At 42.3% G+C, this 16490-nt stretch overlaps 1 protein-coding gene across 1 annotated transcript in view; it reads left to right on the top strand.

The window, feature by feature from the left end:
- LAPTM4B (lysosomal protein transmembrane 4 beta) overlaps positions 1-16490 on the top strand; it is a 58798-nt gene that overhangs the window by 25061 nt on the left and 17247 nt on the right. Inside the window, exons 4-6 of the mRNA XM_058809100.1 lie at positions 396-518; positions 7934-8032; positions 14584-14679. Coding sequence (XP_058665083.1) covers positions 396-518; positions 7934-8032; positions 14584-14679 — 318 coding nt within the window. The remainder of the gene's footprint in view (positions 1-395; positions 519-7933; positions 8033-14583; positions 14680-16490) is intronic.

The raw sequence follows: 16490 nt of genomic DNA, 5'->3' as shown, positions 1-16490 counted from the left end.
AGTTGTGTTGATTGTCTGCAGTTTCAAGTATGAGTGAGCTCTGGGCAAACGGTGACTTGAGAGAACTGAATCTTGTACCTATCAAAGTTAAGGGAATTCTTCCCATTCACCTCCCAAGCCTGTGGTTTGTTCCAACATTAATCCTATTAATTAGAAAGGAAAAGTATTGTGTGGTTTCTGAATCTCCTAATGTAGCGAGTTGTGGGAGTTGCACTGCACATATGACTGCGGTAAAGCTGCCAAATTGCCTTGGCCAAACCTCTTGGCTGAATGTCATATTTCGTTTAGCTGATTTAATACTCCATAATGTCAAATATTTCTTAGATTCCTCTAGAAAGACATATTCCTCTATTTTAACTTATGGCTGATGAGTTTCTAATTTATTTCCTTTTTAGCAACATGCAGCTTGGATCATCCCTTTCTTCTGTTACCAGATCTTTGACTTTGCCCTCAACACGTTGGTTGCCATCAGTGTGCTCGTCTATCCCAGCACAATTCAGGACTACCTCCACCAGCTGGTAAATCACTTCATCTTCACAGACCTCTGGGGGCTTTGGGGGGAAAAACCTCTATACGGTGGAGTTTCTGCCCTGTATTTCTGGCCAGTGGTATCCTTCTCATACAGTCCTTGAGAAGTTCTTTCAGTCCTTGCCAGACTGAATTCAACATCCTTGCAAGGCTACATTAGTAACTTACTACAATATTTGTGAAAAGCTCAGAAGTTTTGCAATGATATGAAAGCTCTAGCACCATTCATTTAGAGTGAGACTCATATATATGCATATATATATATGCAGGACTTGGATGATGAATAATTGCTTTTGCATTCAGAGTTATTGTATTCATATATGGCTTATTTTTGGTACTCTTTCAAGGATATTTTATTGCTCCTTTTAATTTATTCGGTAGCTATAACACATTTAATTAGGCAGGAGTTTGATTGAGTGTAGGTTTGGTTTTGCTAGAAAATATTTTGGATTCTGTCCTAGGGATATTTAGAGTCTCCCTTCTTATTCTGCCTTGAAAAACATCCATGGCCAGTATTGCATAAGTGTACAAGGTATGATCACAACCCCCAAAAGCAAAGACAAGAGCCCACCAGCCTCTGTCTCATCACAGGAGCACATCCCACATCCAGCAGGGTTCACGTGGAGTCACAGAGCTCTGGAGAAGCCAGTGCTGCAAATGTCTCTGAAAATCTGCCTTGAGAGCCTGAATACAGATTAGCTTGGCTGTGAACTTTGTTGTGTGGATGGAAAGCTGGCCAGTATAAATAACAGGTAATGAGAACCAGCAGGCAGATAAGTAGCCACACAAATCTGCAGCAAGAGGCAATGTGTCATGCCAGTGAGAGCTGGGATGTATCAGGAGCCTGTTATCCTTCATCTTACTTAACACCCACCTGCATTCACAGCTGATGTTGCATTGGAAGAGAAGCAGAGGCATAAATCAAAAGGTTCTCAGAGATATGAGTGGAAAAGAGCAAATTACAGCCATGGTTTGGGAGTGCTACAGCTGGCACTGCCACTTCTGGAGCCTTGCTGCTTGTCCTTTGCCTACAGACCCTTGTTGCTGCATCGGTGCCAGCCCTGCTCTTCTGGCAGCACAAGCATCTGTGTGGCTGCAGAGCTCTCCCCACCTCCCAGAGCATGAGTTGTAACCAGATTTTACTCAGTCTTGGTCACTGTGCAAGAACTTGATGGGGACAAAAACAGGCTGGTCAATGTTCACTTAAAGGCCTCTGCTCTTCTGCTGAAAATCTGGGGCTGCATTTGGAGCTGACTCACTGGAAGGGCAAAGACCAGCTGTTCCTCTTGAAATGTGTGCTAAAAATCCCTTTATTTCCTTGCAGATAAAAAAATAACAGGTCCTTCTGTAGCAGAAATAGAAAGAGCAGGTTTTGGAAGGGATTTGGTGCAGCACAGCACTCTGTGATCTGTACTGCTGCTCTGGAGTGCTGAATCTTTGGTTGCACAAATCTTTGTCTTGCTGTTGTAAATCATATTCTGGACTGATAATGAAATGCCGCAGGTCTTCAGGAGTGCTAAACTGTCAGTGCTCCAAAGGGCAAGGGGGATTTCCAGGATAATTATAGGCTGATTAGCCTGACACTGCTACCAAGCAGAATATTAACAGAAGGGCTGGGGCTGAGAGGACAGTCAATTGATAATGGATTAGACCAGAAAAAATTATTAATGACTGCCAGCACAGTCTCATGGGAAATCAGTCCTGCAGGCAAGCTCATTTTCCTTCACTGACAAGATTACTGACTCCATCAATAAAGATGGGCAGGGGCATAATGGGCTTGATGAGATGTTTGGCTTTACAGCCATGATGCTCAGAGCAACAATAAAGCACCAGATCAATACAGGATGTATCACATGGATTGGGAGAGGGTAGCTGGCACACTGCACTGGGCTGTGGTCAAGCTGACCATCTGCCAGTGAGTTTCTGTTTTCAGTAGAGCAATCCGCAGTAGATTTCATGCTCCTCCTGACTTCCATTAATAATGTTGGACCCCAAGAGGCACTTCACAAAAGCTGATGTCAGCCGTGGGAGAGCTTCTCCAGGCTCATTGTCTGGAGGGATTGAGTCCTTTGGTGGGAGGCTGTGAGCAGGAATATAATCTGGCTGTTCTGTGTCATCCTCTGGAAGCCCCTCCCCTGCATTGCCCAGAGTGAGCACAGCTCTGCATCTCCCAGTGGCAGCACTTGTGACTTTTCCCAGCAGATTCACTTCTAATGAAACCCATGGCTGACACTGAGCTGGACTGCCTGAGAACTTGAGTTCAGCCACCAATCTCAGTTGCTACAGAGATTAATGCCAAGGAATGTAAAGGCCTGAGCAATACAGATGAGCATACAGTTTGACAACTGTGCCTGGGATGCAGTGACCCTGTAAGCAGCCTAGGGATTTACATGCCAAAACTAGAGTCCCTAGGTTGTTTTGCTGTTTGCAAAAATTGCTCTTGGGATTTGTGGACAGAAAAAAGAGCAATTAATAGTAAGGGAGAGGAGGCTTCCCTTCTCTGTCGGTAGTGTGGATTTCCTTCATCTATTTTTTGGAGACTGATTGTAAAAAAACAATGCTTGCAAGTCAGAGAACATACAGAAAAGTCCCTTTGAATAAACTATATAAAAGCTGGATATTTTGTAGTATGATGAGAGACAATCAGCTTTTCCTGCTTCATTTACTGAGAAAGAAGACCAAGAGGTAGTGCCATTAGAGCTTTCATATGCAAAATAATGAGGTATTAAAATGCTGTTTAAATTAGATGTAAGGCATAATGCTAATGAGCAGCTGGAAGCTAGTTCAAGTTAAGTTCATTTAGAAACAAGGATTAGTTTGTATTTTATCATTTATGCTGGAGATTAGTGATGGGGAAAAACTACCAAGAGCTGTGATGAATTTTGAACAGTTGATGTCACCTGTTCAAAAAAGTTTTGAAACTGTTCTGCATCTACTTTGAAGCTGATTATGCCTCCTGTGTCTTGGGTGATGTGGCTCAACTGGAGGCCCTTGTCCCTTTACCTGGAAGGGCTGCATCTGTTGGCATAAGGTTGTTACATTTGGTTCAGAGTAGGTACATCTGTCTGAGTGGGCAGGAGCAGAGGGGAGATGAGAAGGGCACATCCACCCTTACCAGATACTCAGATATGGGACAAGGTGAAAATCAATGCAGGCAATTACACCATGAATGCAGGGCCATTCGGGTGTGATCCCTCCTGATGGTTTGCAAACCCCAAGCCCTGGGGTTGTCTTGCCCTCACCCCTTTGCAGTGGTCTGCCAGGGTAGGCAGGAACAAGGATTGTGTTTCTTCCTGGCATTCTTACAGTTTCTGTTCCTCTAAAGCTGCTTTGCACTGGGGAAATGGTATTTTAGGGGGCACAGCTCCATAAGGTAAATGAAAAATCCCAACTGTTCTTCAAATCCATTCTGGAATATCTGGAAGAAAGTTTGCATTTGGTAACAGAATACATTTAGCAGTCTCAGAAGAACTTTTTGTTTGCTCTAAGGTGAGAAAAACCCTGTTTCTTTAACCATTTCTACTTTACTACTATCTGGTATTGTTATATAGTTACTTTGGTATCATACTATGGTTACTTTTACATATGCCAGATGTCAGCGTGTGGGTGATGAGTTACAGCTGCTGTGAAACTCTCCATGTACTGTTAGCAAGATGATGATCACATATCAATGAGCTGGTCAGGGCCGTAGCTGAAAGTGTTGCAGTAGTGCTCGCAGGGTGTTTGGTAACATCAGTCTGTACTGGCTTCTTCTTTGGAAACTTCTTGTTGCCTTTTGATACCCAGCTGCACTCAGGTGTGCTACTTAATTGCCATGGATTGCAGGAGCATCTTAGCCTGAAGGGTCATGTAAAATCAGTCAATGTTACAAGTTTTGAATTTAGTAAGTTTTGTGGTGATCATGTGATCAAAGTTTCTAAGAGTTACACTGGATATTTTGGTCATTATCATTGTCATGTAAAAAGCAAAAACTTTTGCATACAGCAAATTCAACATATGTAAAATAAAAATCATTTAGTTCTTGCTCTAAGCAGAGGTCTAAAGCAGTTTAACCTAAAGCACATTTCTTTTGTTTAACCCCACTAAATCTTTGATATATTGGCATTTTAAAGCCTTCCAATTAAACACTTCATCTTCTGTCATCTGATAACAGCATATGAAATGATTGAAGCACAGGTGCAGAACAGGCTGGTCTGCAACTGAGTTATGCAAACTTTTTTCTAATCAAAATGCAGGACTATGACAGTTCATCTAAACAAAATTTCAAAGTATATTAAGTAACTTTACTGTGGGACTGCTTACAATGCTGCTGCCTAACAATTCAGTTGGTATCAGTCATGCTTTTAAATTTATGGAGAAATGTCTAGAGGACATAAAAGAGAATAACGTATCAGGTAAATTATTATGCACACAGCCCTCTCCATATCCATGACAAGGTTATAAATGACACTTTAATTACAACTTTAGCTTGCCAGTGCAACACCATTGCAATTACCTTTTGTTTGTATAGAAAATTTCATCATGTTCTGCTCCAAAGTCACTCCTGTATTTCCAATGATAGGCTTAGTTTTTCCCACCCAGATGTATTTCAGTCACAGCTTCATTAAGCCTTGCACAACATCTGACACTGATCTTTTTCCAGAAGTTTCAGCACCGAGCCTGGTGCTGGAACCTTCCCAGCAGCAGGATTTCAGCTATTGGTCTTCCCACAGGAGAGCAAACTCCCAAGACAGGAGCAGAATTTCTTTTCCCACCTCATGTATCCACATCAATATTTAAATTCATCATTGCAGTCAGTGAAGACCAGTGGTCTGATTCATTTGAACCACTCTTGGTAGCTGTTTTTCTGTGGGAATTCATGAGATTTTGGGAACAGTTGCAGCCATGGGATGGGACCACAAGGGCTGCCTAATGGCACCAGTTCCAGTGTGGTCCCTGTACCGTGTGAGACTGGAGCCAGTTGAGATGCTTCCTACCATCTTTCCTGATTCTTTGCCAAAGGTTCAGGTATCATAAAGTGGTTTTCCTACAGCACTGGAGGGGTTTGTAGCTGGGATTTAAGATCAGACTGCTCATAGGCTGGCCCAGCCCAGTTAGCAAAAAAAGCCAAAGGGGTTTCTTCCATGCTGACCCAGTGCTCCTGGGCTATCCATCAGAGAACTGAAAGCTTTGTCTCCCACACAGGAAGCCTGGAAGCCCCAGAAGAGACTGACTTTCATTTTCACATCCTGCACCAAGATCTCCCTGGCACCTGTGTGTGGGGATGACCATGGCATGGGTGCAGCAACCACCTGCCTTGCTGGGGCTGCCTACACCTCTCATCTCTTCATCTCTCAGGACAGAGAGTCAGAAAGCTGAGCCTGAAGGGGACAAACCTCAGTATTTGTTCCTCATGTGCTCTCCTGGCTTTGCTGAAATATTTCCTGAAACACTGGTGCTGGTATAAGGGAAGGCCAGGCACTGCTGGGCAGCACACCCTGCCCCAGACTTGACCAGGGATCATGGCTCCAGCAGATGTTCCTGATTTTCAAGCAGAAAAATTTCTTGGTCATTTTCTTGCCCTCCTCTCGCCCCTGTGCAAAGCCCTTTTGAGCTGATGTTTAGAAACAGCCATTAGATTATGGCCAAAAACACAGCATGCAGTCATCCAGTCTTTGACCAGTGACTGGTTCCCAAAAACCAGGTTCTTCTTTGAGAACCAAAGTCTTAATAGGAATTTTTTATTATATTCACAAACTATTTTGACTGTTTTTTGAATGGTAGATCAGTACTGAAAAAATCATTTGGATACAGATTTACTGTAACTGTCCTTAACTGACTGGACTTTCTACCTTCCTAACTTAAGGTGTCTCTTCTGCAAACAAGAGGGCAGGTTGGGGCATTAATACTTAAATTTTATGCATATAAAGTTTTTGTTTAATTTTTAAGTGCATTGTTTCTTTGTATATACTCTTGCTTTCTTGGTCTCTGGGTGACTGCATCCACTATATTTAGAATAACCTTCTGTGGGAAAAAAAAAGCAGTAACTTATTGAATTATAGCAAGCTAGTTCCCTACAAAAGCTCTACCTCAACAAAGAAGATAACATGATAAAAACTTCAGTCATGGAATTCAGCAGAGGAACAGAAACATTGCTGTCAAGAAGTGGAAAATGTGCTTATGTAACATCTAGCTGCAAATGGTTACAGCTGCTGTTGATGTTAACCACTCTGAACAGTTCATGGAAGTGCTAAATAAAGAGCTATTCTCAGTAGCAGCTGTCCAAAAAAAAAAAAGATAATTTCCTGGTGCACTGGGCTGAGTGCTGGAATAAGGGTTATTAAGGGGTTACTCTGGATTTACACCATCATTGCCAAGAATACAGTTGTAGCTCGGTCTGGTTAATTGTCCTGACAAGGATGCAGAGCTGGCCTGGTTAAGTAATTAGACCTGTAAGGGAACAGGGAGTTGTGGAAGGAACTATTGCATTCAGATATAATGAGCTACTGTTGCAGTGGAGTTATCTTTTGTGGAGAACAGCTCTGTCTGTGAACAATGGTTTATTCTAACTGAAACAGGAACTTGTATCTTGCAGTATTTCAGAATTATTTGGAACATTCTTTTCAAAGGGCTTGGAATTTTAAGCAATAAAAAATACAGTAAAACATTTCTAGCAGCTGTTTTTCAGTCACTGATCCTAAAGTGTTTCACAGCTCTAAATCACTAGAGCCTGTGCTAAGCAGGAAGATTCATTTTGTCACTTCTATTTCATGTATGTGGTAAGAAAGGGCCTGGGGCAGATTTCCACATTTCAACTTGAAATCATGAGGTGGCCCCGTGTAGGACCCATGACTCCATGGGGCACACACTTGGCAGCACTAACACGTGCTCCTACCGAAGTACTTCAAATTTAGCCAAAATAAGATGGAGCAGAATAGACTCAAGGTATTTTGAAATGTCATAAAATATTAGGTGAAAGGATTATGCTGTCCAGTTTTTCCTGCTTTGATATTCTGGAAAGAGCTACCATTGTTCTTTGGCAACCAGTGTCAGTGTAATGATTACTCAGTAAGTATGAGATTTGCTTGCCATTTCCCATGGTGGAAGATTTCCTGCTGCAAAGCTCTCAGACTTCTGCTAGTTTGTGTCAGATACAAGCCCATGTGCACAGAGGAAGAGAGAGCCCACACCACATCCAAAGCAACAAGCAAATCCCTGAGCCCTCCAGGGAGCCTTTGGCAGCTGAGTGTTCACAGTGCCTGCTGTAGCCACACTTACTGAAACTGGTCGTTGGTGGGGAGAGCTCCAGATTTAGTGGATCACAGAAAGCTTTGTAAGCTGTTAATTATAGAGTGCACTAGTTGAATGGCTCTTAAATGACTTCTGAGATTGACTCACAGTATTTTGCTTGTTTTTGCTTACACAGCCCAACAATTTTCCCTACAAGGAAGAGATTATGTCTGTGAACCCTACATGTCTGGTTGTGATTATCCTCCTTTTCATAAGTATCATTTTGGCTTTTAAGGTAAGTGCACTGTTGTGTATAAAGTCCACTTCTGGTCATGGGTGGAATGTCCCTTGCTGGGAGTCTGTCTTTAGAAGAGTTCTGGGTAACTACACCCCCAGCAGCCTGATACCTATAGGAAACAGGGTTATAGACATGTGAAAAAGTTGTGAAAAATCTCATAGGCAAACACAAGGACATGTAGTCCACAATGGGGAAGTGTGATTCTTGTAGGAGGAACTCATGGCTTATGAATCCTTTGAAGCAGTGGACAAGGGAGAACCTGTTGAAACAGACTTCTTGTTTTCTCAGAATGTGTTTGGCAGCGTGTCTTGTGAAAAACTTTAAAAACCACCCTAAAATGTGTAGGGAGAAGAGAAAAGGTCACATCACGGACTGTAGCTAGGGAATAAAGATAAATTATCAGTCTTTCCAACACTGTGACCCATGCAGTTCAGTGCATTTGTAAGAGATCTGGGAAGGCGAAGGAACTCTAGCAACGTTTTCTTGCAGTGTCATTCAAAATGGGGAAAATAATTAGTCAAGAAATCTTTGCAGGAGAATCTCATGGGATGGACTGACTGAACAAGGAAATGGTAGAGAAACTCAGTGGTAAAAACTCAGTAGTGGGCACTGAGGAAGGATGCTCTTGTTTCACAAACACTGCTGTGGGCTCTGAAGTAAGAATGACCACTACAAAAGGGACCTTGTAGCTGTTACAGATAGACCCATGAAAATATTAGCTTAGCTCATTTCTGGTCAAACAAGTAAATCAAAGGCTAAGAATATTAAGAAAGGAATAGAAAAACCAAAAATATAAATTGTATAATTTCTTAGCGAGTTCTGATGCCCACCATCTCTGGAAGCATGATTTCCCTTCTGGTGGGTGCCCTGTCTCAGAAAGAATTCTGTAGAGCAGGTAAATAAATCAAAGCAATCTCTCCTGGGAAGAGCACCATAAAGAACTGTCAGACCTGGCAACAGAAGGACACAGGGAATGAGAATCTATTTGCAAACCTAGTGGGTGAGAGGCCTGCAGGTGGCAGGTACCAGGCAAAGAGGAGGGGTAGCATTCCCAGAGCAGCTGGAAAGGGCTCATGTGAAACCACCACATCCAGGTTGACTGTCCAGTGCAGCAGACTCATCCTGCTGTGGGTCAGAAGTTCAAAAGGAGCTCAGAATAAGATCAGACAAATTAATGTAGGAAAAACAATCACCTGTGGCTCCTACTAGTACCCTGAGCACTGGATCTCTTGTAAAATATGCTTTTCTTGCAGCCTTCTATGAGTTTCTCAAACACAGTGCTGCTGGTTTTGTATTTCTTGTGTGGGACTTTATTTCAGATTAGTCTTGCTCTCTCTACAAAGTAGTTTTGCATTAGATTAGAGAAGTCCCAAAGTGTCACAGTGACACCAAAGGTGCTGCTTCCAGACAATGCATATGTCATATACAGGGAACGTTACTGTGGCAAAAGAGGTAGATGAGGTTATTGAAGCTACTTCAAAATTGGAGAAAGAAACTCAACAGCTAGGGTGTATTAAAGTGCTGTTGGAAGCTGTGCTCACTCCTCTGCTGTGATTTAGCAATAGAGTTCAGCTTTCTGGCCTTATATGTTCACAACCATACAGCTGATTTTATTTGCACTTCTAAGAAATATGTGTGAATTTAATAAATCCATAGATTTTTGAGGTCCCACAGGGAATGTGCTCTGTGATGCAACCAACAGCTTGATTTTACCCCGTGTGGGTCTGGTGTTTCATTGACTAAGTATGTCAATAAAGCTTCAAGCTTATTTAAAAAAAAAAGGCAACTAAAATTGGAATGGCAAAAATGCTTACTACAGAGACAAGAAACCTAAGAAATTAATAGTGCCAAAGACTCATTTTGTTTTTAAGTGGTAAAACATGTTTTTTCCAAGAGTGTATGTGGCTTATGTAATGCTCATTCTAGCAATGTATTATCATATAAATGAGTCACAAAATATGTGACTTACACAGAAACATATGCTAAAGTCCAGTTAGCATTTTCATTTGAATTTCTTATGTTTCCAGAAGAGCTGCTATGCAGATTTACAGAATCTGCTCCATCAAATAAAAGCTGAACACACACAGATGCATCACATTTCATCTCTGATAGACTTAACAGATGGTACCACATTTATGTATTGAAACTGGTAAGGTACTGTGTATAAAAAAATATGCCTCCTCTCCCTCTGGAGTTCAACTAGAAATAGGGAGAGGAACCAAAACATTGTGACCTAGGAAAAGCTACAGTAGGAAAAGCTGCATTCAACTGGCAGGAAATACTAAACAGAATCACCTAATTCCTCAGAAGTATTTAGTATTATGACACTTTTGGTTTGGGTGAAGCTACACTCAGAGAAGAACACTGCTGAGCAGAAAGCAAGATTATGCAGTATTAGATGCTGGGTTTGTGTTTTGTAGTCATGGGTTTGTGAACATGAGAGGGTGGTAAGAAAGCTAACCACACACAAGCATTTGCCTTTTTAGTCCTTATAATTTACTTGCATCTGAAGTACCTAATGGGAATTTCAGGTGGTTTCACACAGAACACTTTTCAGAGTAGACCAAAGTACATTATTCCATTCACTGTATTTGTCTAGAAACTGAACTGGAGTTGCATACCATGAAACATAGATGCTTCATTTCTGGCTGAGGAAGGACATCCATCAGCACAAATGTATTTATATGTGCATTTGTATACACAGGACTTCAAATTGCATATAGCCAACACTGTGACTTTTGAGTTGTGTCCTCTGCAGTTGGTTTGGACTTTTGAGTCGTGTCCTCTCAGCTCTCCCAGATTCTGAGACAGGACAATTGAGGCTTCAACTTCTCCATCATAGGGAAGCTTCTTAGGCTCAAATGAGCTCAGATGAGCATAAATATAATGAGCCAGATTAAACCTTTCCCCAGGCTGCCCCAAGCACTCTGCAGCTTCAGAGTATGGGCTGTTCCTTGGCATTTCTCTTTCTGAACAGTAGGTAGGAAGAGGTAGCTGCCAGTGTGATGTGTTCTCCATAATATGCCTGTAAGCTGCATCTCCAAGGTACTGAGCCCAGAGGTGAGACCACTCTGCATGTCCTGGTGTCCTCAGCAGATGGGAAAAGATAAGAATGAAGTTCTGTGTTCTCCCTGAGAGATTTGGGTGAATGCCCTCAGTCCAAGGGCATTCTTCCTGGCAGGGGGAGAGCCCTGCAACACATCACCTGGCATCTGCTGCCTTCCTGCAGGGCTGTTGGGCAGCACCTGGGACCATGAACACAGCCCCAAGAGCCCAGCTCTGGTCCCCACTCCCAGGAATGCCAGTACATAGCCATGAGGCTGTCACCTGTTCCACAAAGGCCTAGGACAAGTCCCAGCACTGATGATGACAGGATAGTTATGGGAGACTCATCTCTAAAACAGGAATCAGTTGCTTAAAATTGCATACCTCAGTGTGTGTGACTGTTAGCCAACAGCTGATGTCCTGGCCCTGTAAGATGCCGTATAAAGTGTTGCAGAGCAGTGGTTTGGTTTAATACTAATTCTTTCCAATTACAGCATTTCTTTCAGTTCTAAGCAGTTGTTCTTATACAACCCTTTTAAACTCACAAGATACACATTCTAGTGTGCTGAGAAGATGAATTTAATTCCAGATTTTATCAGTACAGCAACCCATTGTTTCTCTCTCTGTAACATCAACATGGGAAATACATGTGGTCAACTGGTCTTCCATTAGCATAATTTGAAATCTTTGTATAAATTTCAGTTTGTGTAGAGATCTTTATCTCATTTTCACCAGTGACTGAAGCCCATCTCAGCTCTGTAAACAGAAAAATCAAAGCAGCTGGGCAGTCAAAGGGGATTCAGTGCAGGCAGCTACTAACCTGAGGGGGCTCTCTTGGGTCTGTGGTGTTCACCCTGCACTGGCTGCCAGTGAGGGGTTACCCAGAGGGCTGCTGGCACCCAGATCAGCACAGACTTTCCCTTGCTGTGTTGCAAGAAGCAGCGCAATACAACAACCTCTAATTTCCACAAAGATGCTGGTCAGTCTTCTGGTCAGGCATCTGATGAACACAGGTCTGCAGTTCATTTCTGTTGTTATGCAGCTAAACAGGTGAGTCTGCAACTGCAACAGTGAGAGACAGGGTGACAAAGTTGTGTGAGTTTCAGATCCTTAGGGTCTCAAGTAATTTCCCACCATCCAAAGGGGAGGACTAAAAGCTGGCTAGAAATAGGCACAGTGCCTGTTTCTACATTCAGCCTTTTTACTCACCTGTCTTTTCTGGTGGTGGCTGCTTGGGGCTGCCTCCCCCAAAAGGTGTCACTGTCTGTCACCAGTATGTGCTGTGGTAAGCAGGAGATCCACTCAAGGGGATTAGGCCAAGGGAGGCCTTTAATCTAGGGCCAATTTCAAATGTGAACATTAGTCTTCTGAGATAAAAATAAATATATTTATATACTGTGTGTCCAGCACCACATTTTAAAGCAGTATAGAAACCTCAGCCAAGTCTTTCAGGAAAGTAAATTGGTAACTGAATCAGGAGCCTCATTTAACAGTGCAGCAGTATTGGTAGAAAATAATTATTAGGAATGAGCTAAATAAAGTTCCAGGTTGAGGAAAACAAGTTTCTGTGAGTCATGGTTTGCAGGCCAGGAGCACATGGCCAGAGCACTTGGACAGGGACATTCTCTGAGCTGCTGCCACTCTCTGCCCTATGCTGGTCAGTGTCTCAGGGCCAGTTCCTTGGTGTGAGCTGGCTGATGACCTCCTTAATTCAAGGAACATACCTCACCCAGTGAGAGACAGCCTGTGCATGCAGAGCTAGGGTTTAGAGCTGGGAAAGCTGTAGAGGTTCATTGTGGGGTTAAGTGTGTTTTATTCACCACATGGAATGAGAGCATTTAAAAATAAATCTCCCACTTGCTTCTCCCTGAGAGGATTGTATTATCCAAAACAGGGCTTCCATCACTCTGGGTTTTGACAGAAGGGGTATAGAAATAGTTTTGCAAATAGGTAGGCTTAAAGTAAAGGGTTTCTTATATAGACAGGCTGTGTCCCCACAGAAGTGTACTATATTCAGTCTCTGTTCTGCATTACCTCTTATCCCTTTCCCAGGCTATAGTATCTGAGCACTGAAAGCTGCTGAACTACTTATTACTACTTTAAATTAACAATGACATTTTACTTAATTCTGGAAGAGATGCAGTTCTCCATGTGTGTGCCTTTACTTGTTTCAGTAGCCTGGGGTGGGATTGCACAGCCCACAGCTTGGTCTGCAGAGCCTGTCTAATCTTCCCTTGGGATTTAGCTCATTCCAGAAGCCTTTTGCTCTCTCCATTTGATGGCCAAAATTATTGTCAAAGTCTGCAACAGCTGTAAGTCAATCCAGGGTCTGTAAGGTGCTGTGAAAAAAGAGGAAGCAAATTTACCAGATTTTAGCCAGCCCTGGTGGAAAAAAACCTTCCTGATTTGCAAGCAAGCCATGAGTGAATCACGTGGCATCCTGAAAAACACAGCTCATGTGTGTCAGCTCTGGAGACAGAGGAAGCACAGGGCGGCTCACAGGGATAAGAGGCTTTTGGAAGGCCATCAGTGCTAGTGAGTCACAAAAGTATGACTCACTCAGTGAGACACACATGCAAATTCAGTGCTGGCAGTTTAATCTACATGTGTTAGGTTTATGGAAGAATTTCTGTGCAGACCCATTAAGTAAAAATATAAGTTGGGCACTATCAAAACACAAAGTTCTCCTCATCACCATCATGTGTGATTACATGAATGTCTTGGTTTGAAAGAAAACAAAAGTAAAACCCTAGCCTCCAACAATGGGAAGCAGAAAGCTACAGAGAGAACTGCTTTGGTCCTGCCAGCTGCGTTACCGACATCCTGTGGATCTGACTCCAGCTCCTCCACATCTTCCTGCCTCTTATCTTCCTTCCAGGCACTTTGCTCATCTCTGCTATTCAGACTAAAATCTCTCCTGCTCATGACATGGTGGCTATTCTGCCCAACCAGTTAAAAAAGTGGAGACAACTAATTGTTTGACAGGAAGCAGCACTACCCAAGCTCCAAGAACAAAAGCAGTGAAGTTTATGATCTTGCAGTAGGTTTATTGCTGCTATTACTGGAGGTTTTGTTTTATACTAGGAAAAAAAACCCACCAGTATTTTTAACAATGTTTAAAATGTCAGTAATAACTTCAGATGTCAATAAAAGCTTTTACTTCGGCAATTTTCTCTAGCCAGGCAAGAATACCAAGACCCCAGACCATTCCAGTCACATGGAATCCATTGATTTAATAAGCTCCCTTTATATATTGAAAACCACCATAAGGTGTCCCCAGAACCTTCCCAATTCCAAAGAACCCCAATGCCATCAGTATGGGGAATGACACTGGATTACTCACAGAGCCCCCAGGCATTCTCACAGTCACTGCAGCCAGGGAAGCGACTGCCCCATGCTTCTATCATGCTGATGTTCATGTTTATAAAGAATGGAAATGCTCTATCAGACAAGCATGCATGGTTTATTTTCTGCACAGAGTAATAAATCCCTTTTCTTTTCAGGGGTACTTGATAAGCTGTGTGTGGAACTGTTACCGATACATCAATGGCAGAAACAACTCGGATGTGCTGGTGTACATCACCACCAATGACACTGCGGTAAGGATCTTACATGGCAAACATTTCTGTACTATCATGCATTTAAAGGCTTTATTTTCTGTTTCTGACTCTTTATTTAACTACCTTAATTCCTTTGGCAGTCCTCATCTGTTGATGATGTTTGGACTTGAAACTCAGGGGACTAGCATGCAGTGGTTGCAAATCGCATTTATTGCTAAAACGCTGGTTTTATTTTATGCATATTATCTGTTAAAGAATCTGTGTTAATCATAAACTACAGTTTATCTTGTGGTCCCAGGAATGACCTCCAGTTCTGAGCTCTCCAGCTGTGTGATGATCTGGACTGTGGAGGGACTGATTGGGACTCAAGGATGCCATGGTCTACACCTGCTGTGAAATTCTGATTTATCTATAGAAACTGTGGTTTAGGACACTTAACATCTGGTGTAGTGCTTTACAAACTCACAGAGAAGAGCTAAAAGGCAGCAGAAGTTCAGTGATTCATTTCCCAGTGCATGATGGGGTTTGTATGGTAAGGAGACCAAATGAAACAAAGATCGACATGAAAGAAAATAATAAACAGATTTTAACCTCAAAGAATGGAAGGCATAGGTTCACTTTTTAGTAGTTTAGTGCTTACATGCACATGTGCAAGACATGATTGCTAAGCTTTTTGCAGAAGGCACTGAAGGACTATGGGAAGAAGGGGTCTCTGGAAAAGAGCCAGTTCTGTTTGCAGTGGTTTTGCCATGGAGCTGCTCAGTTCCACCCGGAGGCTCTGTGCCCGAGCAGCCCCTGGGGTGAGCCAGGGCTGATGGAACAAGGCTCTTTACACCATTTACACAACAGAATGAGAGCAGCACAAACTTGGTCCTCTGGATCATCTGGGTGAAATCCCAGGACTGCCTTGCTCAGGTTTTCCTAACTGTGGGTGGTCTCCACACACTGAGGTTTTAGACTATAAGCTGTAATCCTTTGAAATGAGTGATTCCCATGCAGCCACAAGGGCTTAGTAAACCATCACTACTTTTACATAAAATATGTAACTCTTGCATAGTTATTTGTCTTCTATACCTGAAGCTTCAAGAAAAACATAAGAAGTTTTACAGACCATGATCACGGCTGGCAACCAGGACATTTAAATATAAAAACATGGATTTATTGAGAGCTAAGAAGTATTAGTATTTTCTTTACTGGAATCTACTTTGGATAAACCCAGGAATTAATTGTGAAATGATTTTAATAGCTCTTTCGTTCAGCCTGTAGGTAGTTGTAACTCAGCTTCAAACACTGTTGACTCTACAACCCACAGAGCCAGCAGGCTCAGCAGTGAGAGAGTGTCAGCTGGATTATCTGAGAAACTAAACTTAGTTTTTAAAAGTTACATTAAAACCACCTGCTTCACTGCTGCCTTCATAAGGCAAAAGACTATTTTTAGAGATGCCTGGCTACCAAAGCTCTTCTCAGTACTTTTGTATTTGGTAATAACCAAATGTTTCTGTGGGAAAAGGAAGCCCTTTTATCCCCTTCACAGATGACATGGACTGAGCCTTTAATTTAACTTTGCTTATCTTGCTCTTAGAAGACATCTAAAGCAAAAGCAGGTTGTGAGAAAGGTTGTGCATTCCTAGCTAGGGCTCTGACCATTGGACTCCTTTTCTTCCCCAGTATTTACACTTCTTTAATTTTAATAAGGTGAGAATCTGTTCCTGTAAGGTATGATGCAGCTTTCTTAAGTTCAATAAGATGACATTAAATGAGAAAGAGCTGTGTGGGAATTTATCAGCTAACCAGAAAAAAGTCACTGAAAATTTCCTCTTTGTGAGTACAGAAAGGCTCAGGAGGAAGGT

The sequence above is a fragment of the Ammospiza caudacuta genome, chromosome 1 (assembly GCF_027887145.1).
Source record: "Ammospiza caudacuta isolate bAmmCau1 chromosome 1, bAmmCau1.pri, whole genome shotgun sequence".
Taxonomy (NCBI): domain Eukaryota; kingdom Metazoa; phylum Chordata; class Aves; order Passeriformes; family Passerellidae; genus Ammospiza; species Ammospiza caudacuta.
The sequence above is the reverse complement of the archived record's forward strand: the minus strand, read 5'-3'. Positions and strand labels throughout refer to the sequence as shown.